The sequence below is a fragment of the Candoia aspera genome, chromosome 16, assembly GCF_035149785.1.
Source record: "Candoia aspera isolate rCanAsp1 chromosome 16, rCanAsp1.hap2, whole genome shotgun sequence".
In the NCBI taxonomy this organism is placed as follows: domain Eukaryota; kingdom Metazoa; phylum Chordata; class Lepidosauria; order Squamata; family Boidae; genus Candoia; species Candoia aspera.
Genome location: NC_086168.1, coordinates 4,820,368 through 4,846,300, shown reverse-complemented (window position 1 = coordinate 4,846,300; position 25,933 = coordinate 4,820,368). Strand labels below are relative to the sequence as shown.

The window sequence follows — 25,933 nt, the reverse complement described above, 5'->3', positions numbered from 1 at the left end:
GGAATATTCTAAGCTTTCACAAGCAGGGATCGTGTCGGCTTTATTTAATTATCTTTTAATGGAGTGCCAAACTTCAACAACCTTGGAACGAAGCTAGTTGGTTTATATCCTGGCCCCACCCGTTGCTTTCTCCTGACCCTGTCTATGCCTCCCCAGTTCTAAGCACTATACCTGGGGCGTGGCCATGACTTGGCAACTTCAGGATGGGCATCCCAAGTTGCTAATGTCTGGCCCAACGTATATACATGTTTGCACCAGGTAGAAATCATGGAATGTTAAGCCTCATGGGTTATGTTAATGCTCTGCCTTCATTAATTACTCTGTGTCAATAAGAAAAGACTGTTTTGTGCCTTCCAGCACTGAGCTGGGAGAAGGCCTTGCTGTATCAAAGCGAAAGCTTCAAAGGTAGGCAGAGCTGTCTCCCAAGTAATTTCTGATCCCTGCATTCTTTCCACTTCAAAGCAGAGCAGTGTGTGTGTATGGGTGAAGAGGAGGGTGGGGGGGTGAATCGGATTCCTCTAATAAAAGTTGGCACCAGCTCTGTTTGATATTGGATGCAGGGAACATTTTGATTTGTGATCGCCTTTGAAATCGTTCCGACGACCTTCAGAAAGCGGCCTCTTCTTTCTTGCGCCAGGGATGGGTGCCGGGAGAGCGGGGTGTGCGGGCAGGAAGAGCAAGAGGCCCGGCTTAATTCGCATGCAGGAAGATGCCTTGAAATTGTGCTTTTCAGCAGCTTTTTTTTTTTTTTAAGTTACAAATGTGTGTCTTGATTGAAAGTGAAAAGTTGAAGAATAATAGACCTGCAACAATGCATTGTTTAGCTCGCCCGCTTCATTTCGACTGGTTCTAAGGTGTAGGCTCTACAGGCCTTGCATATGCCTTGCCTTCTTTAAAAAAAATTTTTTTTTTAAACCTTGGGGAGCATTAAAAGCTGCCCAGATTGAATTATGTCGGGCCTCGCTCGCCTTGATGTTGAGGAATTGTTCAGTACCAATTTTGATTGTGCCGCCACGGCCACATACTTTTTCTATATCGTTCAATTTCTTTTAAAATTAAAGAACCAAAAGGGGAAAATAAGAGATTTATCCATTGTACGGTCCTGTAACTGGGGTTGGCAGGTGTAGCTGGAACAGGGTTGGGTGGTTAACTTCACCACCATTCAGAAGATCATCAACGAGGGTTGAGGGAAGGCAGGAAACCATGTTGTGGATTACATACCTGTCATGAGTAAGGATGGCGAGCAGGGGGCTCCCACCCAGACCGTCAAGCGCATGCGTAGCACTGAGGAACGGTTCAGCCATTCAAAGAGACACAGATCGGGACCGCCTTAACCCTTGGGGGTTATATGTCTGGGTTTTTCCCACGCTTCCTCAGTTTGTTAGGATTCTTGTTAAGTACTAGCAATAAATATTAGAGACCAGTTCATTGTCTCAGCGTGTTTCCTGGTAGTTAGGACAGTACCCCTTTGATCACCCAATTATGTGTGAGAAAACAGTGAGCCGCAGGCCTACATTGCCCATCTTGTCACAAGGTGTGATGATGTAACCCCTATTAGCCATGTGGGCAAAGGAGAGTTATCTTGAATTGCACTCTTTGCTCAGTAAAGGAATCCCAGATAAAACCTCCCTGGCAGATAGTTGTCCAACTTGTGTCTGAATGCATCTGGTGCACTGGAATGTATGTGTGTCCTCAGTTGCACTGCTGAGCTGCTCTTACCCTCAGGAGGTTTCCCCCAAGCAATCAGTGGAAGTCTGCCTTCCTGTAGCTTAAATCCATTATTCTACATCCTGCCCTACTCACTGGAACAAGAGCAAAAAGTCTTGACCTTCCTCTTTTCCAAACATTCAAAGAGTGATGCAAAGGTCCCCTTTGACCTTCTCGTCTCAAAACTAGATGCACCCCGTTCCTCCGCTCCCTCAGCATAGGACTTCGTTTCTTGCCATGACCATGATCACAGGGCCCTCCTGATCTGGTGGATTATCAGCCCATGCTTGGAGCTGCCTCTTACAGGATTCCTGAGGTGTGATCTCTCTTCCTTTGGCCTCAAGTCCATGGAGCCATGGAGATGACGTTGGAGAAGGTACCCAAAGGCCATCAGGACAATAACAGGTGCAGAAGAAGCCTGCTTTAAGCCCAGGGGGTGGGAAGTACTAGAAAAAGACTGGCTACCCCCAGCTCCTGGGGTATAAGAGGGAGAAATGGAAAACACAGGTTGACTTGCAAGGTTCTGTTACTGTAACTCTCATAAAGCAGAGTTGCAGTCTCAGTTTCCTAATCTGGTCTACCTCATAGGGTTGAGAAGTCCCTTGGGAGCCACCTTGAGTCCGCATAGCCAGTTTTCTACCTGTGCTCCCCTCCCTCCTTTCATCCGACGTCTCTCTCCGACGCCGTGCTAGTGATCGGAAGGGCTTCTTGCCCACGACCTCTGTTCTTGTACTCTGTCAAGTGCCAGGCACGTTTGGGAGCGTTGGATGAATAAATAATGGCAATAACTAAAATATTAATCGAGCCGTATTTCTGGACAGGAGAGGAAAACACAGAGCTGTTGTCGGATATTTGGAATTTGGAAGGAATGGGGCCATAAGTCTGTAATGGGGGGAGAGGATTGCGTAACTGGAGGAAGAAATGTTGCATCTTTTACTGGATGATGTGCAGATGGAACCTTAAGCTAAATATGTCCTTGATTATCGGTGTTTAAAACCTGGAAGGAAAACCAGCCAGAGAAAACCATCTCTTCGGTACAGAATCTGAGCAATCAGACCACATTCTGAATTGAAGGTTGACAGATCAGCCAGAAAGGATCTGCAGCACCACTCAACAGCGTTCACAGACCCTCTGATTTAATGACATAGGTGTCGCACGCGCATCATTTCTAAGATCCAGTGTTCTTACTTGAACTCTGGTGAGGCCTCAGGCAAGAACCGTGTTATTTTTGCAAGGTTTGGGTGGGCCCGTGTGAAGTTTTGGCATTCTCACACGAGGCCACAAAAATTGCATGAAAGTTTAGTGTTTTGAAAAAGCCGGGTGACCAACTCACGAAACCTGAGCCCAGCCTGGGCTAAAGCGTTACAGCAGTTTTGATGAAGTGACTCTGGATGAGAATGTCCTTGTGAAATTTCTAAACAAGACTTGGCTTTCCACATTATAATAGCAAGTGGAACTTGAGTTATTCTCCTGCATTTCATTTATTGTTGTACCTTTTGATATGCACATGGTTTTATTTGGGATAAATGCTCAGCGAGAATCCAAATAATTAGGGGTCCTCCCCGCCCCCCCCCCCCAGTAAATCTGTGGTGGCTGGTTAATCATATTCAATCTAATATTTTTAGGAGGGATGAAGTGAGGCAATGAAAGCTGTTCTTGATTTACTCGCAACTTTTCTGAAAGAATAGCAAGTCTCTACGTGAAGTTAAAGACGGTACATGAAACTGAACACAATTACTTAGAGATGTCTAATTTAATTGCCTAATGTTGCCTTCTTCGTAATCCTATAAGTCAAGATAAAGGTTTTTTGTCTTGACATCATAATGTGAAAACAGCCAACTTACAGAATGTATAACTTCACTCCTTGAGTTTCACTTAACCTCTCTCCCCACATCCCGTCTCCGGGATCTAAATGTAATATTTAGTGGAGGGGGTCATTTTATTTAGTCTCTGCAGGGCAGTTTTCTGCCTTAATTCAGCTAAATGTTTTCTGTGTCACTTGTCACTGAATTACTTATGTTGTGGACACAAGGATGCATCAAAGCGTTGAGAGATGCCCTTGTTGTAGACACCATTCTGAGGCTGTTAAATATTCATATGGATCAGCACAATCTGTTCCAACTGAGTTGAAGCAATCTCGCTACCGTGGAAGGCGGGGAACTCAAGAACAGCTTGCCTGAGTGAGCTCATATTGGACCAGAAAAATGTAACTTCTGGAGAAACTTTTGAAGTTCTGTACACCGAAGAGACTTGGTTCTTCAGTTCCTGCCACAAAGGAAACAAGATCCTTTTGAGCTTCTCTAATCTTCTGGGCTTGCAAGCTAAGCAGGGTCAGGCGTGATTAGAATTTACAGAGGAGATTTGTTGGGAATCTTAGGCTAGATTGGGAAGTTGGAAATATTTTCCAGAAGAAAGCAGCAGCAAACTCCATCCATATTATTGCCAAGAAAACAACGTGAACGTGTCCATGAAATCACCAGGAATCAAGCTCAGAAAGTCAATGGCTTGGGCAGAATTGATCCCAGCCTGCCCGGTATCAAGCTCTTCATTAATCTGAAAGTTGTGTTGTGTATAAAATGTTTGTATGGCTATTTGGAACAGACTGTAGTTTCCAGACCCCTCCCTGGGTGTTAATGGTGAAGGATCTGCCTTTAAGTCTCCCTATCTAAAAAAACGATGGTTAGTTCACAACAGGGATTGCAATTTTTTTTTTAAAAAAAAATGAAAGTGTAGTTGTCAATTAGCCATGATCTACACAAGTCAGTCTTACAGGATCAAGGAATGAGATTCAAACTGGGGAGTGTGCAGTCATGAAAGTCATCCTGAACTTCTAAACATACTTAAGGAACCATCTCTTCAGTCTTCAAAACTTACTGTAAAGTTGAAAATATTGATTTATATTTGTACCCTCTGGGCATATCAAGAATAATTTGAAGTAAAATAAGCCTACGGAAGCTTGAATGAATCTTGAGTTGTCAGAATTGCTGAGTATGCTAATACAAGGTTCTTTTTTACCCCCCATAGCTTGATATATGGTCAAAGTCCAACTATCAAGTGTTTCAGAAGGTAAGCTTCTTGGTTTCTAATAGGGACTTCTTGTTTACAGAAATGGAATTGAATTTTATTAAACTAATGAGGTGATCCCATCCATGCCCAGTCTGACAGATGAGTTGAACTGCAATTCCCATGATTCTCATTTCTGGAGTGGAGTGTTTTGTGCAACCAGAAATGAAAAAATTTGACCTTGGCCAACTTCTTCCAGATCAAAAGGATAGCTTTGGGGAGGTATGAAGCAGCCCAGTCCTTAACTAGCATTAAAGCCAGAATAGCGCAGTAGTTAGTCTGTTACTCTGGAGGCAGGGTGAGAATTAAAGGATTAGCCACACGTTTTTCTCCCTTCTAAAAATGCAGGCCTTGTGTCAGTCAGAGAAGAGCATAATGCAAAGCAGCGAAGAACAGAATCCACAGTGATAATCCTTCATCAATAACGCCTTAAACTTGTTACAGCTAATGAAACAGCTTTTGTTTGGGCTGTTAAAAAGTTTTTCCCTGTTTGGATTTTTTAAATATATATTAAATGGGTGGGGAATGATCATACCAACCATCTTGAATGCAACTGTCAATTGAAATGAAGTCAGACTTAAATGGTTTTCTTCGGACCACCTGCTATTTTGTCCTCACCACACCCACGTCTTTGTTTTGTCCTGCCCACTTTATTCTGAGCGCTGCTCAGCATGGCTCAAAGCATGGCCCTTGGCCCCACAAAGTTATGCCCTCCTTTCCCAGTCTTAGTACACAACTACTCAACCCATGAGCCGTTGGGTCATTGTTTCAGGGAGATTTCCTTACCAGACTTTTCAATGCCTTCAACAGTAGCAGAGCTGCTAATGTCCTGCCTTCACCGGAAAAGTTCTCAAAAATCCAGGGAGACCTTCAGAAATGTCTCTGCCTTGACAGTAGCCCACGCTGAATGGTATAGCCCAGTCAAACATCAGGAGTTGACCACAGGACATGTTTTGTGACATTTTGTATTATGTCATAAAATGGTTTATGATCATTTTAATGTCATAAAATGGTTTATAAAATTTGCCAAATTTCAATCCCACGGGAGTCATGGGGCCCGGATTTTGGACGCATTCCGTAAATTAGCCCATTTCAGATACCTTGGTTCAAAAACGGTTGCCCTACGATGGACCGTTTCGCCCAGTTAAAACCCCAAAGTACAAACAAATGCAAGAGTTTTAGTATTATATAGATTTAATAATATCCATTATGGAAAAATGCTGTGAGTTCAGCTTCTCTTCGCGGGTACTAGAACTGCAAGTCACGTAGGCCATGGTTTAAGGATGCAGCACTCCGATAAGGAAGTTCATTGCAAGAACAAAACCATCAAGAAAGAATTCCGGTGATTGCCAGGTATAATTACTCATAAATACTCAGGTATTGTGAGTTCTAGTCCCGCCTAAGGCATGAAAGCCGGCTGGGCGACCGTGGGCCAGTCGCTCTCTCTCAGCCCAAGGGCCAATCAGGCGTGGTAGGAGAGTTCTAGTCCCGCCTTAGGCACGAAAGCCAGCTGGGCGACTGTGGGCCAGTCGCTCTCTCTCAGCCCAAGGGCCAATCAGGCGTGGTAGGAGAGTTCTAGTCCCGCCTTAGGCATGAAAGCTGGCTGGGCGACCGTGGGCCAGTCGCTCTCTCTCAGCCCAAGGGCCAATCAGGCATGGTAGGAGAGTTCTAGTCCCGCCTTAGGCACGAAAGCCGGCTGGGCGACCTTGGGCCAGTCGCTCTCTCTCAGCCCACGGGCCAATCAGGTGTGGTAGGAGAGTTCTAGTCCCGCCTTAGGCATGAAAGCCGGCTGGGTGACCTTGGACCAGTCCCTCCCTCTTAGCCCAACTCACCTCACAGGGTTGTTGTTGTGAGGAAAATAGGAGGAGGAAGGCGTATTAGCTATGTCCACCACCTTGAGTTATTTATGAAAATAATAAAGGTGGGACGAAAATAAATAAAGAAGTATAAATAAATAAATAAAACACAAGCCCTATTTATGTATACTCAAATCAAGGTTCATGTCTTGGTATCCCTACTCAAGAATTCAAGAGTCTGAAGGCCTCACACTTTGAGGAGAAAGGAACAGTTGCCACTTACAGCAGATTAGTCTAATTCCTGGCCATGGCATGATCCTGGCCAGTAGCTCTAATACTCTGCCAGAGTTCTGGATCTCTCTCTTAATCCTTGCAATTACATTTTTAATAGAAGACTGAAAGATACAGAAAGATGCCTTATTCTGAACATTTATGTCCTTGTCTAGAGAGTAGTATGGAAAAAACTCAGTTTGTGTTTTGGTATTCAAGGACATTTGTCATAAATAAATTACATCTACTTTACCTCATTTCCCAGGTAAATCAGCCACTTGTTTATTTTGGGTTCATCACAGTTCGTACACACAACGCGTATGAGAAAGGCTGCCAAATTTTGCTCCAGGATTATAAGAGATCAGGTGGTTACCTTGGCAGATGATGTTTCTAAGTTTTAGGTTTTTATAACTGGTTTGTTTGGTTTGGATTGGATTGTTTTTCTGGGGATCCGTATAGCTGCTTGCAAGTGTGCGGGCGGTGGGTGTGCTTTGAACTTGGGCAGAAATAAAAGTAGCACTATTATAAGCTAACACCGCCCCGCCCCCCAAAGATAACCCAGCAACAAATAAATCAGGAGGATGTATGAACACTTTGCAGATTCCTGCCACCCCAGAAGTGATTAATGATGTCTAATGAGAAAGTCCGCTTTCCCTTTTTCAGGTGGCCCCTTAAAAAAAACATTGCAAAGCAGAGAAACAGTGATTTTGTTTTCCCTTGGAGTGGCAATAAAGTTGGGACAAACCAGCTGTGCACGCAGAGCCCAGAACCCCTTATTCTGCTTCAGCCCAAAACCTCTGAGTCAACTTTATATCGTGCTGCCAAAATTGGGGGGAACCCCCCCCCCAATTTTTTGTGGTGCTATTGGTGCGGAGAAACTTTAGCCGAAAGGGTCAGCATGGTCCACTCTGTGACGCTGTTGTGTCACTGGACACCCCTGGCAGTCCCCAGAAGCCAAAGAAACAAATTCAATTTAGGAAAGGACAAGAGCTGCCCTCCTCCCCCCCACCCCACCCCCAATTTTGAAAAGGTTCCCTGCATTTGCATGAAAGCAACATCTGGAGCTGATCAGGTTCCTGTCTCTTGAAGCTGCCCAAAGATCTTTTCTTGGTTGTTAAGCTCCCCGGGATGTGATTTGATTAATTTGATGGGGGGCGGGGGTCAAGTTCCCAGAAGACCCATTATAGCTCAAGTGTTCAGGTATTTACCAGCGTTCATCCCCAGAGATTTTCCTGAGCTGCCTTGCAGGGCAGTTGAGCTTTTGTTAGCCTCAGCAGGGAGAGTTTGAGAGAATAGAGCTGCAAAATGCAAGCTGGAAACTCTAAAGGGTGGAATCACAAAGAGCCAAGGGTAGTTTGGGGGCATCTCCGCCTCTTCCTGACATTTTAAACTCTGCAGGTGAAAAAGCAGAGGTGATCTCTAACCTTTTTATTAATGCTCAGACCGGCATCCACTGAAATAAACAAGAAAAAAACTCCTGTTGGGGTGGGCACTCCATTCTGAAGCCGGGCCACGGGCTTTACAATATGAAAATAAAACCTGTGCAATATTGATCAATTTCATATATTTAAGTAGCAGTGTGGGTCACTCTTCTTTGGTTTCGTTTTTTGCTGAAATATCCCCATGGCATTTTACAGCAAATGCAAACTAGCCCAAGCTAGAATCACACTCATACAGCTTTGGAGATCTTCTAGCTGAACACCCTGCCAAAGGCTGAGATCCTCAGACCAACAGCTATCCCACCTTTGCTTAAAACTCTCCAGTGATGGAGCCCCACAACTCCAGAAGGCAAACTGGTCCACTGTTCACATCTGTCATGGTCAGGAAATTCCTTCTTAACTTGAGTTTGGATCTCCCTCTGTAAAGCTTCCACCCATATGCTCTTGTCCTACCCTTGGGTGTTATGGAGAATACAATCATAGAGTCATAAGGGTGGAAGGGACCTTGGAGGTCTTCTACTCCAACCCTCTGCCCAGGGCAGGAATCCTCAGACCATCCCAGACAAATGGCTATCCACCTTTTGCTTGAAGCATTCAGTCATGAAGACCCCAAAAGTCCAGAAGACAGGTTGCACCACTGCTTAATAGCTCTCATGGTCAATTTGGATCTCCTCCTGTGAGGCTTCCACCCATTAGCTCTTGTCATTTTGAAAACCATCTCCTGAACCACTTCAACAAAGAGGCATCTGCAGGGGCACCAAATCCAAACATTTATTTCTTAATTACTACAAAGGAAGCCACCAGGAACTCAAGTTTTGGAAAGCTGTGTGACAAAGGAAAAGAATATCAGAAAGTTGGGGTTGGGTGGTCTTTGGGGTGTGGGGTATCTCTTTATAGTCAGTCTGAGGCTCCCTATTAATTAATTTTTGTCAATAGAAGTTAAGGTTCATTCCCCTCAATTCTGAGAATTCTCTCTCCAGTTAATGTATGGATAGTATTGAATAACTGATAGATTATACCAGATTTCTTTCTCTTTCTCTTCCTTGGATGTAGGTGAGGTATGGTTTGTGTGTGTGTGTGTGGATGGAAGGAAGACATGGATGGGTGGGTGGATGGATGGAAGACATGGATGGATGGAAGACATGGATGGATGGATGGAAGACATGGATGGAAGACATGGATGGATGGATGGATGGATGGAAGACATGGATGGATGGATGGAAGACATGGATGGATGGAAGACATGGATGGATGGAAGACATGGATGGAAGACATGGATGGATGGATGCATGCATGCATGCATGCATGCATACAAGAATGTAGCTAACTTGCCCAGAAGCTAAAAAGTTTCAGCAAAAAGTCTTGTGATCATGAAGACAGGTACGATGGGCCCCTAAATCCAGTTCTGCTGGGTGGTCATTCGTCTTCTCTGCTGGATGAAGAAAAAAAGAAACTCTGCTTAATCAAATCTCAGTTTCTCTGCAGTTGTACACAGCACAACTAAAAATAGCATCTTGTTGGCATTCCCCCTCTAGACCATCATGGCAGAATGGTTGAGGGAGGTTGAATTTGCTTCTGTCAGAGAAATTGATCACAAATATTAAAAAAGAAAAAGAGGGGTGGGTGGGTAGATGATAGAGATAGATCTGAGGATCTTCAGCTTCCTTTTATATCATTTTATTTTCACCATCCATCAGGTGGGCCTTCAAGCTTGGGAGAATTTTCTGGTTTTGATGGATGTTTTTAGCAACAATTCCTTTTCCTTGGTGTGTTTTAATGTTTCCTTTTTTTTACGATGGCATAAAAGTTGCTTTCTAAAAAAAAAGGGAACAGAATTGTTAAACAGAATGCTGGTCGTAATAAGAAAGGTCAAGTTAAAATGAGATGCCTGAAAAAAATCCCAAAGGGGCATCATTTTATTTCCTGGGGTGGGCAGCACATTCTCCAATTCAGGAGCGACACAGAAAGCATTCCCACCCCTCCAGAAATGCTACAGGCCACCTAAAGGCATCTTCTTCCAAACCCATATAACTATGGATCCATAAGAAGCGTAGGACTTTATAAGTTAAACATCCTATTTAAAAAAATATTCATAGCCTGTTCCCATCCCAGGAGCCTGAAAGGAGGAACCATCTATCAATTGCAAACTCTCCGTTCTATTGATTAACATTGTCGTCCCCTAGTTTTGAGACTCGGCCAATTTGGCATGAGATGGGAGAAATTTTGGAGGGCACCCTGGCTTTTCCAACAGGCCTCTAACTGCCCCAGCTTGGTGCACAATCTTGCTGTCCCAAGTGTGCCATTTCAAGGCCCCGCTTCCCCAGGGCCACAAGGGCACCACAAAATTGTAATATATTAAGATGCATTCCTGTCATTAATCTCCTGAGGAAAAGCATGGAATGAACGCCTGCATAATCAGCTGTTGAATATTGACCACCCTCCCCCAAGGACGAGGGACGAGCTGCTGCAGGGACAGCCAGTTAAATTGCCCCCTTGCATGGTTGGAATGTACAACGGGGTACCAAAATTTTAGCACCACTTTCCAAAGGCTTGAGCATCAACTTCATGCCACTTGGCGTGTGTAATGGTATGTGGGGAAGACCTTGGGAGACGGGGCGAAGAGATGCTACCTGAGGAATGGTCAGATAAGAGGCAGCTGAACCCACAGCTGCATAATGGGTAGAGAAAGAGGCTCAGAAGGGACTCTCCCTGGTTTCCTGGGCTGTGAAGGAGATGGGGAGAGATGTACTTTTAGACTTGTAAGAATCTTGCAATGGATGTGGGAAAGGCCTTGAGAGATGGAGTGAAGAGATGCTGCCTGGGGAATGGTCAGATAAGAGAGGGCACACCCCCCGGCTGGATAGCAGGCAGGGCAAGAGGCTCAGAAGGGCCCCTCCCTAGTTTCTCGGGCTGTAAAGGAGAGAGAGGCAGATTTGTACTTTCAGACCTGCAAGATTCTGTTAATGTAGCTTAACAATAAAGTAGAATTAGTTCATCTGGTTGTGATTCCTGTCTGGTCTACCTGGTAAGGCTGACAACATGGGAAGATTGAATCTAAGTATCTCCTGCCTTGGTGCCCCCAGAAGCTTCCCCACCTAGCAGAGGACACCAAATTCCTAAAATTTAATTATCTATTATAGACAAGAACGTTCTTTCTTTTTTTCTTGCCCTGTCAATTATTATGCATCCCCCAAATGTCAGGGTTGTAGAGGGGAGATACAATTCTTCCTTTTTTCTGCATCCTCTGGAAATCTCTAACCATCTTTTTGTTTAAAATAGGAATAAGCCAAAGTTCGAGATGCCCTAAATTCTTTGTATTTTTTTTAAAGTTTTTCAGCTTCTTCCTCTCCTTTGGTGCCTTCAGTATATATGGCTAGAGGTATATTTAAAAGACATTACAAAATTGGCTTTGGGGGGGGGGTTCATCATGTTTTCTAGCAGTTTTCTGATGAACCTTGGCATCAACTTCATTCTTTTCACATATGTACCAGACGGCATCAAAATCACATTAAACCCTCATTCTTTACCCTTGATTCGTGGAATAAGTAGCAATTGGCTGGATTTTGAGGTGGGGGGACATTTTCACACCTTTTTTCATCATATCAGCACATAAAACAACTCCCCCCTTTAAAAAATTGGCCCTTTGTATTCCCTTGTTTAAGATTAGGTGTCCTATTTCACCTATTAAAATCTGCGCCGGATAATCACCTACTGTCATTTTTTACTTCTGCTTGCTCTGCCTGTTTAAAAAAAAAAAGGCTGATTCATTTGTAGAGGAAGGGAAAATGCGGCAGGGCGGGGGGGATCTCAAGAGTCATCCTGTCCTCTGCTTTTTCTTTGGGCTTTTTTTTTTTTTAATCTGCATCTTACTTTTCCGGAGATGAAATTTTGCCATCCACCCCTCCACCTCCCCTCAAACCACAGCAGCGTAAAAAAGTCAAAAGAATCGAAAGAGGAGAGAAATTAAAATGGAGACCTACAAGAATTAAAGGAAAAATTAAAAGGCCCCCTTTATAGCTGGGAGTCCTTGAGCTGGTGGAAGCTACCCTTTGCTGTAAGCCCACTAAAAATGACCTTTAGCCTGGACAGCCAGCCATTGGCCAGTTCTCCCCAAAATTAGGAGAATTTCATTTTTCTGATGAAGTGAGGTGGAGCTCACGAAAGCTGATCCCTTTTAATAAAACGTGCTAGCCAGAAAAGGGAGGCAGAGCGTGCAGTGAACAAGCGATTTTATTTGTTTGTTTGTTTATTTATTTGGAATTGGCATTGAAAGGGCTTCTTGAGGCCATCCATCTGCTAGGGTGGGGATCCAAATTAAAAAAAACCCTTGACACATCCAAGAAAGGGCAGCACTCCACCCCACCCCCGGCTCACTCCCTCTTCCTTTTAGCAAGTTTTCCTAACATTCAACCAGGATCTGCTTAGCAAGTTTTCCTAACATTCAACCAGGATCTGCTTCCCTGTCACTTAAATCCACCAGCCGCTCAGTTAGCCGGGACTCACATTTCCCTCTGCAGTGAAGTTCATTCATAAAATTGATTGTCCCTTTAAGCAACCTGCACCCTCCAGATGTGTTGGGGCTTAGCCCACTGGCATTCTGGGATCTGTAGTACCAACCCCTGCAGGGGTTGATGTAAATATCGATACAATAACGATATATTAATCAATCTGCTCTGTTTCTTGGGAATGTTTGCTGCTGAGCTTTCTAGAAGGAAATTGTGTAAAGGGGCTCAGAATACTGGCTATCAGTCGACTGTCCAAAAACTGAACAGAACAGGACCAAATTCTACCCAGAATAGAACAAGAAGACCCAATGAGATCTGATCTAGCCAGGGCATGTGCAAAGAATATTTTTATTCCCAGCTCCCAGTTGGGTGCACCCCATTTGCAAATTCTGTTTTTCTTTTGCTCTTTTCTCCTTGACACACCAGATTTGGTCCTTTGCTGATATCGTAGTTTTTAATCAAAGGAGATAACAGTTGAAAATAATACAGGTAGTCCTTGCTTAATGACCACAATTGGGACTGGAATTTTGGTTGCTAAGCGAAGCAGTTACAACCTTTTTTGCAGTGGCCATTAAGTGAATCACCATGAGTGTTAAACAAACCATGTGGTCGTTAAGCAAATCATGCAGTTCCCCCATTGATTTTGCTTGCCAGAAGCTGGCCAGGAAGGTTAAAAGTGGCACTGCAATGGTCATAAATGTGAACTGGTTGCCAAGCGCCCAAATTGTGATCACGTGACCGCAGGGATGCCACAACTGTCGTAAGTATGAGGACTGGTCATAAGTCAGTTTTTCCAGCACCGTCCTAAGTCCAAACCATCACTAAACAAATGGTTGTTAAGTGAGGACAACCTGTAAGTTCAAAACAGCTTTCTTTTATCAAACTAAAGGGGTTTAACTCAACAGCCAATGGGTCTGTCTGTGTTTCCCCCCCATGCCCCTGGGGTTGTTGTCAAGACCTGTGCAACTTTAGGACTTCCCCCTTGAATTAAAACCAGCATTAAAGGAAGGAGTTTGGGATTAGAAGATCAAATTGCATTAAAATGAGCAGTGATTGGGAATGGGGGGGGGACTACTAATGAAATGACTTGGGGGGTTGCCAGTCAAACAGCATCCAAATTTGGACGGGCAAATTAAATATCTGGAACCTATGATTCTATTCCCGTGGCCTGGAAAACTAATTACCTTGTAAATAACTCTGCGGAGGCCGATCTTTCCCTTTCTCCTTTGTCAAAGCAAATGCACCTTGAAAGAGATTGCCATTTGAGGGGACAAAAGCCAGAGTTCTGGCAGGGACACCCTCCCCTTTGCTCAGACGCTTCAATTTTGATTTTTTTTTTTTCTTTCGTTCGCCGCTGTGCCTTGTTTGTTATTACGGGGAGATTTTTCTCTCTTTTCTTCTCCTTCTTCTTTAGTATCTGCTTTGATAGTGTTCAAAACACTGCTTCTTTCTCTGCGTGTGTAGCTGCAAGGTCGCCCCTCGTTCTGTTTGGAAAATATGATTATAAGGTTTTACATTGCAGTGAAATCTCATTAGCCAGGTATTACAGTATGCTGCGTGCCCATGCTGAATTCGTTAATGGCAATGCCTATCTCTCTCCAAAGCAGATTCTTATTATTATTAGTAGTAGTAGTAGTAGTAGTAATAGTACCCACCTTAGTGGTGGATCTGTTAAACAAAACAAAAGTCACAGGCTGTAATGGGCAGAAAGAATAACCTTGAGGAACAGGAGGAAGAGCTACAGCCAAAACAACATTCAGATAAAAGAAATCTGAGTCTGGTCCAGAATTGTAATCTGAGAAAGCGTCTCAGACAAGACCTTCCCTAGTTTTCGCTAAAGGGAGGGGAGGAGCACATTCAGACTTGCAAGATAGTAACAGAACCTTATAATAAAGTAGTGACTTTGGTGTCCTAGTCTGGTCTACCTTGAAGGGCTCGCACAGGCTGAAATAACAACAGCAGGCCAATGTTTTTGCTAATGGTTTGACTGTATGCATGGCTGTGCTGTGAGTCTAAAGCTATCTTTGCTTTGGGGAGGGGAAAACTAGACATTGGGGGAAAGCTGGTTGGCTAGAATGGGAATGCTGATGGCCCAGAAAGGGAAACCTGTGAATTAAGATTTTATGCACTCCAAAGGATCATCCTCTGGATGCTGTACAACCCTACAAGGTTGGCCAACTCCTCCCGAGTCAGAGATGTGCTGGTCTGCTTTCGGCCATTCCAGAAGAGGAAGGAAATAGATGTTGTGTGTTGGCATCACCCAGGGACAGAATCAGAGCATTTAATTCCTTTCACACGACAGATAATTATGGACAATTTGGGGAGGCCTCCAGGGGCCACATCCAAGTTCAGGGGCCACTGGGTGCGTGAATCCTTTTGCTATACACACCTGTGAACTTAACATTTACTCAGCTAATGTGTTAACCTTCACAACCAGCTTACCATTCGTCATTCCGTTCTCCTGTTGGCAAAAGTAATCCCTTTCTACTTTTTAACTTAATTTCTCTTCCTGCTGCCTCTCTAGTGCCAGAAGCATCTCCACATTTTTAAGCCAACGGGCCACGGAAGGAATTGGGGAGGCTGGAACAGAGTAAGGGTGGGTGAGCACGTTCGCCAAGTGCCAGCCCCCACCCATTTAGCAGAAAGCAAGGGAGCCGCTGACCCGTGGGCACCTCCTTTTTCATTTTCTTAGAAGTCTTCCGGGATCGATACTGAGCGCAGAGGCAGCACGGAAAATGCAGATGGTGCTTGCGGCTGCAGCCTTGTTTGGCAGCAGGCTACCTTTCCTCGGTAATTTAAAGCACCTTTTTAAAAAAATTAGGGCAGGAACATGGTGAGTTCCGAAGGATGTGGCCATTGGAATTTCTTTCTTTCCTTCTTTCCCGCATCTCTCTCTTTCCTATTCTTTCCTTCCTTCCTTTTCTAATTCCTTCCTTCCTTCCTTCCTTCCTTCCTTCCTTCCTTCTCTCATTTCTCTTTCCTATTTTTCCTTCCTTTTCTCATTCTCTCCTTCCTCCCTCCTTCCTTCCTTCCTTCTTTCCAGTAAACCATGGCAAGAGTGAGATTTTCATCTGGAGAACTGAACACGTAAGGGGAGATTTAATTTTTCTTTTCCTCAGCAGCCACCCCACCCCCAAAAAATCCCTCCCAGCCTTCCATGCACGGCTCTATTAACGCAGGCTGGGAATGGCCGCTGGGAGATGTTGGGATGTTTTGCACAGGATTGACAAAGATTTCTGACTCGCCGTGAGGGGAGAAAATTACCTCCTCTACAGCAGAGCTAAAGGCCAGGGTGTGTGCGCTTCCACTGATGAATTGCACTTTCCGCGAGCATCAGGGCCTGAATTTTAATTGGCGTGAGCTGAAGGGCGATGGAGATACAGAAAAGAAGGCCATCTGTATGCGCCAGCCTCCAACCGCGGGATTTAGAGACCAGGTTCCCGCACTCTGCTCAGCCACAATGCAATTTGTTTGGGTCTGGCTTGGTGCCATACAAACTTGCTGCTGTTACAGGGTGCCCAAAGGAATGAATTGTGCTGGGAGTTCCCATTGCAAATTAAAGCACAAACTACCCTAACCCATTTGAACCTAGCTAGGAGTGTGCTCTATTTATTTTGCAATGTGTGTTTTTAAGTATCTTTGTTTTCTGTTTGTTATCTGTCTGTCTGTCCGTCCAATTATTGTGTTGTATTTTCATTCTGTTTGGTTTTATTGTATACTGTGCAAAGTCAGGCATTCATAAATTAAATACATTAAATCCCTCCCCCTCCTTCTATCTCTCTATCCAGCTATACCCCTTGTGTACCTACCTGCCTATCTATCCCCAGGTAAACTCCCTTGAATTTTCAGTTGATCAGAAAGGCAAGATATAGATTGACTGAATAAATGAATAAGTAAATCCTTATAGGTTGCCAGCTGGTAACAGTCACTTCTCTGCACAGTTAACCAGCAAAATATATGTATTAAAAAAAAAAGCCACAGGACTTTTTGTTAACAAAATACATCCATACCCTATTACTCCTCATTCTCATGACATGCTAGCTCACAGAAAGCCTAACCAAGGTTAAAATTTACCAAGTGTAAATCCTATGTCTTTGACCTCAGTTACATAAACCTTCCCTAAATCAGAGGTATCAGAGGAACTTTTTCCAGTTCCTTAGCTCCTCCAGCCAACAAGTTTTCAACTTTCTTTTATAACTTCAGCTCTCCAGCGTGGCCCTTTTGAAACCGAGGAGGTTAATGGAAAGTGGGGGTATGTGTGAAAAAGGGGTTTCCGTTGAAGGATAGTCCTCAATGCTTAACTTTCAGGCCAGACTTCATTCAGGGAGCACAGCCAGAAGGGGATTAACACGCACGCCAATATCCGTGTCGTAGCTTAGAACATGACCTCTGATGTCGCTATTCCCTGATTAGATCTAAGAGCACTGTTTTCTCCCCTTAAATAGATGTTCTCGAGACAAGCTCAGCTCCATGAAGACATCCGTGCAATTTTCTCGGCAGTTGTAGTGAAAATTGTTTACATCCATCTTCTTCTAAAGGCGTTGCTTTTCTTTCCTTCTGGTCTGCAGCCCAGAGATTTCTTGGTGTCTTCCATTCACATGCTCACTGGGTCCAGCTACATTCCCAACTATGTTGCAATCTCTCTGGTGCCACTCAAGAATCTTAATTCGCAAAAATAAAACCTGAGGAACTAGGTTTCGGATCTCAGCGCATTCCTTGAGCTAAGATCGAGCATAGTTACAGAAACATTTTGTCCCCCCCTGAATTTAGGACTGCGTCTTTTAGCAAGGAAGGGAGACTGGCTCTGTTTCTTCCTAAGCGGGAGGAAAGGATTGTCTACAGTTTGGTGGCAGACCTCCTGAATAACCATCAGTAAAGAAAAACGGTTTAGATAATTTAAAGAAAAATTAAAACAGCACAATGTGCTTGTAGTGTCTCAAAAACAGACAGCGGGGAAACGCCAAGAGAGGGTCACCCAACAGCCTGGGTCAATACCCAGGAAAAAGCCAAGTCTTCTGTGCCTTAAAAATGGTGATCAGGGTCAGGGACCTCTGAATTTCAGAGGTATACTGTTCCATAGGACAGGAACCATGACACAGGGTATTTTTAAATTACTTCTTGAAGGCGCCCCCCTTTCTCCCCAAAGCCTTCTAGAGCATCATGTAAATAGAGGCCGTCCTCGTTTAGTGACTGCCTCGTACAGTGACCATTTGCTGTTACGACGGTGATGAAAAAGTAACTTGGCGACCGATCCTCACAGCTACGACCTTCGCAGGTCTGGGAAGCAAAGGAAAGCTGAAGTAGGATCACAAGCACTGTCTCGGTTTCACTTAGCGACTGCTTCACTTAAAGATCGAGTTGCCGGTCCCAATTGTGGCCGCCAAGTGAGGGCGACCTTTATTGAAAGCAAGGCTGTCCCTGCCTCTGAGGCTTGCAGTGTAGAAGTTCCCACGAAGAAGGAAAATGGAAGCGTTCTCACACAGCCAGCGACCAACCACTTGGTAGCCTATTGCAAAAATAAGCAATGGATGGAAATTGCCCCTCTCGGGCCAAAGAGGGCATCAGGTGATCCACTGTGTAGGAGAGGAATGATAAAGACATGTGAAACCGTATGTTTATTATTTGATCTTGTAATATAACACTAACTAGAATTACTTGAGTTATGGTTTCCTAACTCTTCTTCCTTACCTCCTCTGCAGGTGACTGATCATGCAACCACAGCCCTCTTACATTACCAGCTACCTCAGATGCCAGACGTGGTCGTCAGGTCCTTCATGGTAGGTTTGCTGCCAGCGTCCCCGACCACCACTGGTCATGTTTTCCATCAATTTATATGTAGTTACAGGTGCAGATCCAGTCAAAACGTTTGAATACATTCACAGGAAGGAACAGCACGTCTTAATTGGTGCAAGGTCATTCTTCTCTGTGAGCAACTTGAAAAGAATACCGCTGTAGGGTGGTGGTGCAGTACAGGTAGTCCTCGACTTACGACCGTTTGTGTAGTGACCGTTCGAAGTTATGACGGGGCTGAAAAAAGTGAGTTATGATTGGTCCTTGCACTTACAATCGTCACGGTGTCCCTGCAGTCACGGTGCTTGGCGACCAGCTCACGATGTTGCTGTGTTCCAGGGTCACGTGATCGCCATTTGCAGCCTTCCCAGCTGACTTCCAACAAGCAAAGTCAGTGGGAGAAGCTGTATCCACTTATCCGCGGCCAAAAATGTTGTAAAATCGGGCACGACTCACTTAACCGCCTCACTTAGCAACAGAAGTTCCAGTCCCAATTGTGGTCATAAGTCAAGGACCACCTGTAGTTACCTCTCCCTCCTCATTCCAGACAAGGGCACTTATAGTGGTGGTTTGCTGGGGACTGCATAATGAGATCCAGAGCGGGGCAGTGGTGAAGATGCTGGACTAGGAGCAGAGAGACCCAAGTTCTAGTCCCACCTCAGCCACAGAACCTCCCTCCCTCCTCCATCTCAACCCAATTCAGTCCCTCTGACCCAGACAGTCCCTCCCTCTTAACCCAAGAGCCCATGTGGTCCAATGGTGAAGATCCTGGACAAGGACCAGGGAGACCTAGGTTCTAGTCCCCCCTCAGCCACAGAAGTTGCCTGTGGATTTTGAGCCAATTGGCTTAATGGTGATGGGGCTGGACTAGGAGTGGGAAGTCTTAGGAGACTCTGGGCCAGCCGTTCTCTCTTAGTCCAGTCTACCTCAGAGGGTTGCGGTGGAGAATAATGGGATGTGGTCAAGCTCCTCAATGAAAGAGGGGTGGAAATCACATTTTAAAAATGGGTGGGGCTGAAGCCATCGTGGGTGGGGCAAGAGCGGAAAGTGGGTACAAAGCCCCCCAGACAGCAGAGTGGAGAAGATACAGAGTTCTATCAGATCTGAACTAATCTCTTGCCCAGGACTTTGAACTTCACCAAGAGCTGCAAACCACTCGGTCCTCAGACCGTTCTCACATTTCTCCAGCTCCTTGCTCGTTATGGCTGATGTCCCACCACCCAAAGTGGATGTGGGGAGACCGGTGAGAACGCTTGATCTGTTGGTTCGTGGTTGGGATTCCCTTCAATGGCACTGAACAAAGCCAAGCCAGAGACACTCATTCCACTGACAGTAATGGTCAAGTGTCCAGTCCCACCAACATAATATAGTGAAGTCTTAATTATCTAGACAAGGTCTAACCTTCCTTCTCTTCATAACCACCTTCTGAAAATAGTTTAAAGACCACATCGGACCTGAATTATCTTCATGTTCCAAGAAAGGAAAAACACATCAGAATATTTCAGGCTCTTGACGAACGCGAGGCCAGTCCGATGACGCTCGAATAAACCACCATTGGCCAGCCCTGTTTGAATACCATTCTGCTTGATTTCTCCACTCCGAAAATACTGGGGGAGGAGAGAGAACATTATTGACGGCTTGAGATGGAGAGGCAGTTCCAATGAAGACAGAAGGATTCATTTTAATAAAGGCGGCCAACGTTGTCTTCAGAGAACAATTTTCTCTGATCGATATAATTCACCAAGACCTCAGATGACAAGATTCATGAGCATTGCTCCTGGTTTGAATCTGATTGTCCCAGAAACTTGTTTTATTTTTATTTGTTTTAGCTGCATATCTCCTTGAGCCTGCAATTGCAGTCTATAACATGGACTCTTACAAAAGACAAGAAGAATCTAGCTAAACCTTAACCTTAGAAAACCATGCTTAGCATTCTTCTCTTTCTTACCTTCTTTTTTCTTTCTCATCCCCACCAATTGCATCCCAATGACCAAGGACTAATTAAAGCTGAGACGTTAAAATGCTGTTCTTCTATTATTTCTTGGCCTTTGCTTAGGCCCAACTAGGTATATTTTTCAGTAGCCCTATAGCTCTCCATGTCAAAGGTTCCAGATTCCATCTTCAGCACCTCCAGTTAAAAAATAAAAATAAAAAATCCTGTGCCAGAAATTCTGGGGAGCCATCACCACTCCATGTAGATGAGACTAATCTTGGTAGACCTCCATTCTCACCTATGTCCAGATAGTCATTTATATGTTTAATTTCCTCAGTTACATGGCAAGTGGAAGGGAATTCACAGAGAGCAAAGGATGGAAGTGCTAAATCGTGCCTGATGACCACCACTTCCCTTTGTCTTCAGGACCTCAAGCTTCAAAGGCTCTGAAATAAGCACAACAGAGGAGGAATGGTTGGTGAAGATGACAGAAGTAGTGGAGATGGCAAAATTAATCTGTGTGATTAGAGAAAGATCAACAACTCCATTTATTACTGACTGGAAACCCCTTATGGACTTTTTGCTGAAGAAAGAGAAAAATGAACTTGTGATTTATGGGTTTGAAGATTAGAAAGGGTAGCTTATGGAAGAAGGAGATTATGAAAAGTACCTACAGCCACTGTCAAGAAGATCGGAAGCCACTTCTTTATAATCTTCCTTTTCTTTCTTTTTCTTTTCTCTGTTTATTTCTTTTTTCTATTTTTCCCGTATTTACTATTCTTTGTTATCTTTATTTTCTCTTGTGGTTTTGCCTTTGTTAAAAATTTATTTGATAAAAATTATTCTAAAAAGAAAAACAGGGACCACAAGCTTCAGAGACCATTTTTACTGCCTCTTCTGACTGCAGTTCCTGAAAACTGGTCCTATTCCAAAGCAGGGAACGAACACACACACAGAGACACTATAGTGGTAAGCTCTAAAATAGGCTTAGCATGGTTTTTAAAAAGGGAAAACCAGGATTAAAAAAAAATCCTGACTTTGCCCACTTTCCACTCTTCTTCAACTAATGTGGCTCTCTACTGTCCATAAACAGCCACAGAAGGTTCTCCGCCTTACTTCCATGCCATTTTCCTATCCCCCTCCAGCAGCTGAACGTGGCTTGTGGAGATGTTATCTAATGGGAAGTGATTAGGTGGAGTTCACTTCCATCTATGTATGCACCCTCTTTGCAAAAGTAAGTCACTTTCAAACTATGCACTGATGTTGCTATGACCATTAGCCTTACATAAGCAAGCCACAAGTATGCATCTAGTGAACTTGGGAACAGCTGAACTTGGGAACGGCAGCAGTATCCGGCTTATGGGCCATGCAGGAACATTGGCTGAAGAACCCAAAAACTCTTCTGAATCAGTCCAAGATGAATCAAATCCAACATTCTTTGACACATGTTGGCCAACTGGATGAATTTAGGGAACTCAAGGTGCCCTCCTCCATTGCTTTTCTCAAGCAGAAGTGGTGGTTATGGAGATATCAAGACCAGTAGCTGTTGACACCCAGATCCTCCATCCTCCCCTTTTAAAACGATTTAAATTGATGGCCATTCCCACATTAACATGAAGACTAAGATTTTGCATTTAGCAGCGTGCTTAAGATTTAAAAGACTGCATCAGGTTGGTGATGTTGGCAATGACTGTATCGGCTGGTCTTCCAAAATTGTTTCCATCTTTAAAAGCGGGGTGAATGACTCAGGGGACATTACTTTGGAACTGGGTTCCACATTCCCACATATTGTGCAAGGCAGTTTTTTTTCTCCTTGCCATTTGAACAGGTGAGCAGTGGAGGCTCTTGCTATTTACAATTTCACGATTGGTCTGGTCTTAGCGCACGCATGCGTGATGATGAGTGCAAAGCTGCATTGCCAGAAGAGGTGGAAATCAAAACAGACTTTGTGTAGTTTACTGAAATGTGTTTTGAGGGACGGCTTGGCTCCTGGCAGAAGGCCTGCCAATATGCAAACGCTAATGTTCTGGCTTGATGGAGTTGATGGAAAAATTCACAGCCCAGACATCTAGGAGATCATCATGCAATTCTGCAGGGTTCCAAATCTTCCATGATTTTACCCCAAGGTAATGCATGCCCTTATAATTAGGTCCCCTAACCTTTTTAATGATAAGTCAGTGCAATCCAATGTCAAGAGTCAGTTGAGATGATGCTGTAGTTCAGGTGGACTCCCTCTGTGCTGATGGGTAACTCCCAGAATATCCTAGCCGTCATGGACATTGCTGAGAACTTTGGGAGTTGAAGTCCATGCACCTGGAGGATGCTCATGTTGAAGAGGGCAACCATAGTCAACAGGAGAGGGAAATCCAAGTCCATCCTTGGTCATAGAATCTCACTGGGAAACTTTGGACCGGTCATTCCTTTCCTCTCAGCCCAGCCTAGCTCATAAGATCATCATGGAGATAAAATTGGAAGAGCAAATACTACATATGCCACCTTCAGCAGCTTTGGGGAAAAGCAGGATATGAATGCCCGGCTGGGTGAATCACAAGCCGGAATTAAGATTGCCGGAAGAAATATCCACAACCTCAGCTATGCGGACGATACCACCCTAATGGCAGAAAGTGAAGAGGAACTAAAGAGCCTCTTGATGAGGGTGAAAGAGGAGAGTGCAAAAGCTGGCTTGAAACTCAACATCAAAACAACTAAGATCATGGCCATCACTTCCGGACAAATAGAAGGGGAAGAAATGGAAGCAGTGACAGATTTTATTTTCTTGGGCTCCAAGATCACCGCAGATGGTGACTGCAGCCATGAAATTAAAAGGCGCCTGCTCCTTGGGAGGAAAGCTATCGCAAATCTAGACAGCATATTAAAAAGCAGAGACATCACCTTGCCGACAAAGGTCCATATAATCAAAGCTATGGTTTTCCCAGTAGTGATGTTTGGCTGTGAGGGTTGGACCATAAGGGAGGCTGAGCGCCGAAGAATTGACGCTTTCGAACTGTGGTGCTGGAGAAGACTCTTGAGAGTCCCTCGGACTGCAAGGAGGTCAAATCAGTCAATCCTACGGAGATCAACCCTGACTGCTCATTGGAAGGACAGATCCTGAAGCTGAAGCTCAAATACTCTGGCCACCTAATGCAAAGAGAGGACTCACTGGAAAAGGCCCTGATGCTGGGAAAGACTGAAGGCAAAAGGAGAAGGGGACGGCAGAGGATGAGATGGCTAGATAGCATCACCAATACAACGAACAAGAATCTGAGCAAACTCCGGGAGACAGCGGAGGACAGGAAGGCCTGGCGTGCTGTGGTCCGTGGGGCCACGAAAGGTCAGACACGACTTAACAACTGAACAACAACAACAACAACAAGGATATGAATGACTAAATAATCGATGACAGAAGGCATCGTTTACAAACAACAGGGGTTGGGTTCTCTGTGGAAGCTCAATTCCTATGTCTACCAAATAGCTCCTATATTCTGTTAGATTAAATATTAAAGTGCCCTTTCTTACATCATCTCACCTTGCACTAACCAGAACCCAGAAGACCACCTTGTGACTCTCCCCACTTCAGACCCTTCCCCAAAATTCTCATCCTTAATGAAAAGGAAAGTTTTCATGAGTCCTAGGGTAATCTTCCCTTTTCCTTCTCCTTCCCAACTCAATTTGCAGCCCTAGTTGACCAAGGAAACCAAGGAGGTACATTGTGACTGCAGCAGAATTGTCTCCAAAGAGTCTAAATAAGTTAGGTGATGGTTGTTGGCTGAAAGATTTTTTTCAGAGAGACAAAAGGTTTCCCACATCTTCGCTTTTAAATGGACCTGCCATCTGCAGCTCTGCTCCTGCCTCCCTAGATGATTTTGTTTCCAATACCAGGGCCTCCGTTCTACAACCATTTAAAATCTATATTGGCGCTAAAATATATAGGTGTTGAGAAAGAGATGTGTGAAAAGGGTTGTAGGGATCTTTTATGGACTAGGATGGTTCTACCCTCTTCCTGGTGGCTTTTGAACAGATGAAGCCACAAGGCAGAAAGGAGAGCTGGTGCCTTGCATTGCAAAGTCTCCCTTGTAGGTGAATGGTCAAGCTGAATTTCATTTCAGTCCACGGTGATCTATTTTCAAATACCTGCTTGTAGCTGCAGGAACGTCCGTTTCTGTTATTGCCTCCAGAGAAAGTTGGAAGAGAACAGAACAACGGAAGCTCAGATAAACTGTGCTCTTGGGCCTTGCACCCTTCCTTTCTACATCTGCATCAGGGCTTCATCGAAGACATGTTGTGGTCTGAACCAAAGCTCTGATGTTGGGTTGGTTCATAGCTTTCTTTTTCTCTCTTCTTTTTCAGACCTGGCTGAGAAGTTACATAAAGCTATTCCAAGCTCCCTGCCAACGCTGTGGAAAATTTCTGCAGGATGGCCTCCCCCCAACCTGGCGTGACTTTCGGACGCTGGAAGCCTTCCATGACACATGTAGGCAATGACCCAATCTAGAGGCTGATAAGAACACACGGAAACAAAAGAAAGCAGAAGTCAGACCTTCCATATGGCTAAAAATTCTGTTTCCTCCTTGACCAAGATCAATATTTACATGAACCTCAGGAGGACTAGATGAATCTTTTGGTGGACCATTGTAACCCATCCCATGATAATGACTTGGTTCGGCCAAGAATGGGGAGAGTGGTTATTATCCATCTCTCGAAACCCAGCATCACTACTTGATGTGAATTCCTTGATGGCTTTCAAGAGGATGTGGGCTTTCCATCAAATTGGTCTGCAGTTCTAAACTTCTCTTTATATAAATAAAAATTGATCCTTTTGCTCTTCGATTCTCCTTCTTTTAAAATTTCTGAGCAGAAGTCCAAAATGGGCTCCTCACCCCTTTCCTCCTTATTATCGCAATGGGCTGTTGATTAGAACATCAGGGTTCCAAAGGAATCTTGTCAAATAACCCCTTACTCATTTCCAGAAAGGGCAGCTGCTCCTTCCTGCTTTCTGACGCCTGTTCCTCAGCTTCTCAAGGCCTCTCCTGGATCCAGCTCTGTTGGGAGCAAAAAGTCACCAGTGGAAAGACTCTGTGAACTCCCTTACATTTGTCTATGCTTTATTTTGCCTGCAAACTAAAACTAGTCATATGAATTAAACTCTTGGTTGTTAGCTCATTCCTGTTTGTTTTCACCTTTGTTATTAAAACAAGGGACCGTGTTGAAAAGAATCCGTCCTGCTTTTTTTCACTTCACTGCAAAGTTCCAAGTGAAGCGTCGTGGGGAGCTGTCAGAGAATTCACACATCCTGTGAAGCAGAATGTGGTTTGATTGGGGCTGAGCTGCTTGCATTTGGTTGCTAGTATGGTTATTCGTTTGATTCCTGGCCTATATTTCTGCCCAAAGCATACCCAAGACAGCTGTGTTTAATCCTGGTTTAAGTAAGGA

General features: G+C 44.3%; 1 protein-coding gene across 1 annotated transcript in view; it reads left to right on the top strand.

Annotated features, from left to right (window-relative positions):
- Positions 1-25,322, top strand: part of MED27 (mediator complex subunit 27) — a 117,798-nt gene extending 92,476 nt beyond the window's left edge. Inside the window, exons 6-8 of the mRNA XM_063315985.1 lie at positions 4,732-4,773; positions 18,480-18,557; positions 24,851-25,322. Coding sequence (XP_063172055.1) covers positions 4,732-4,773; positions 18,480-18,557; positions 24,851-24,985 — 255 coding nt within the window. The 3' untranslated portion in view covers positions 24,986-25,322. The remainder of the gene's footprint in view (positions 1-4,731; positions 4,774-18,479; positions 18,558-24,850) is intronic.
- Positions 25,323-25,933: the final 611 nt, after the last annotated feature.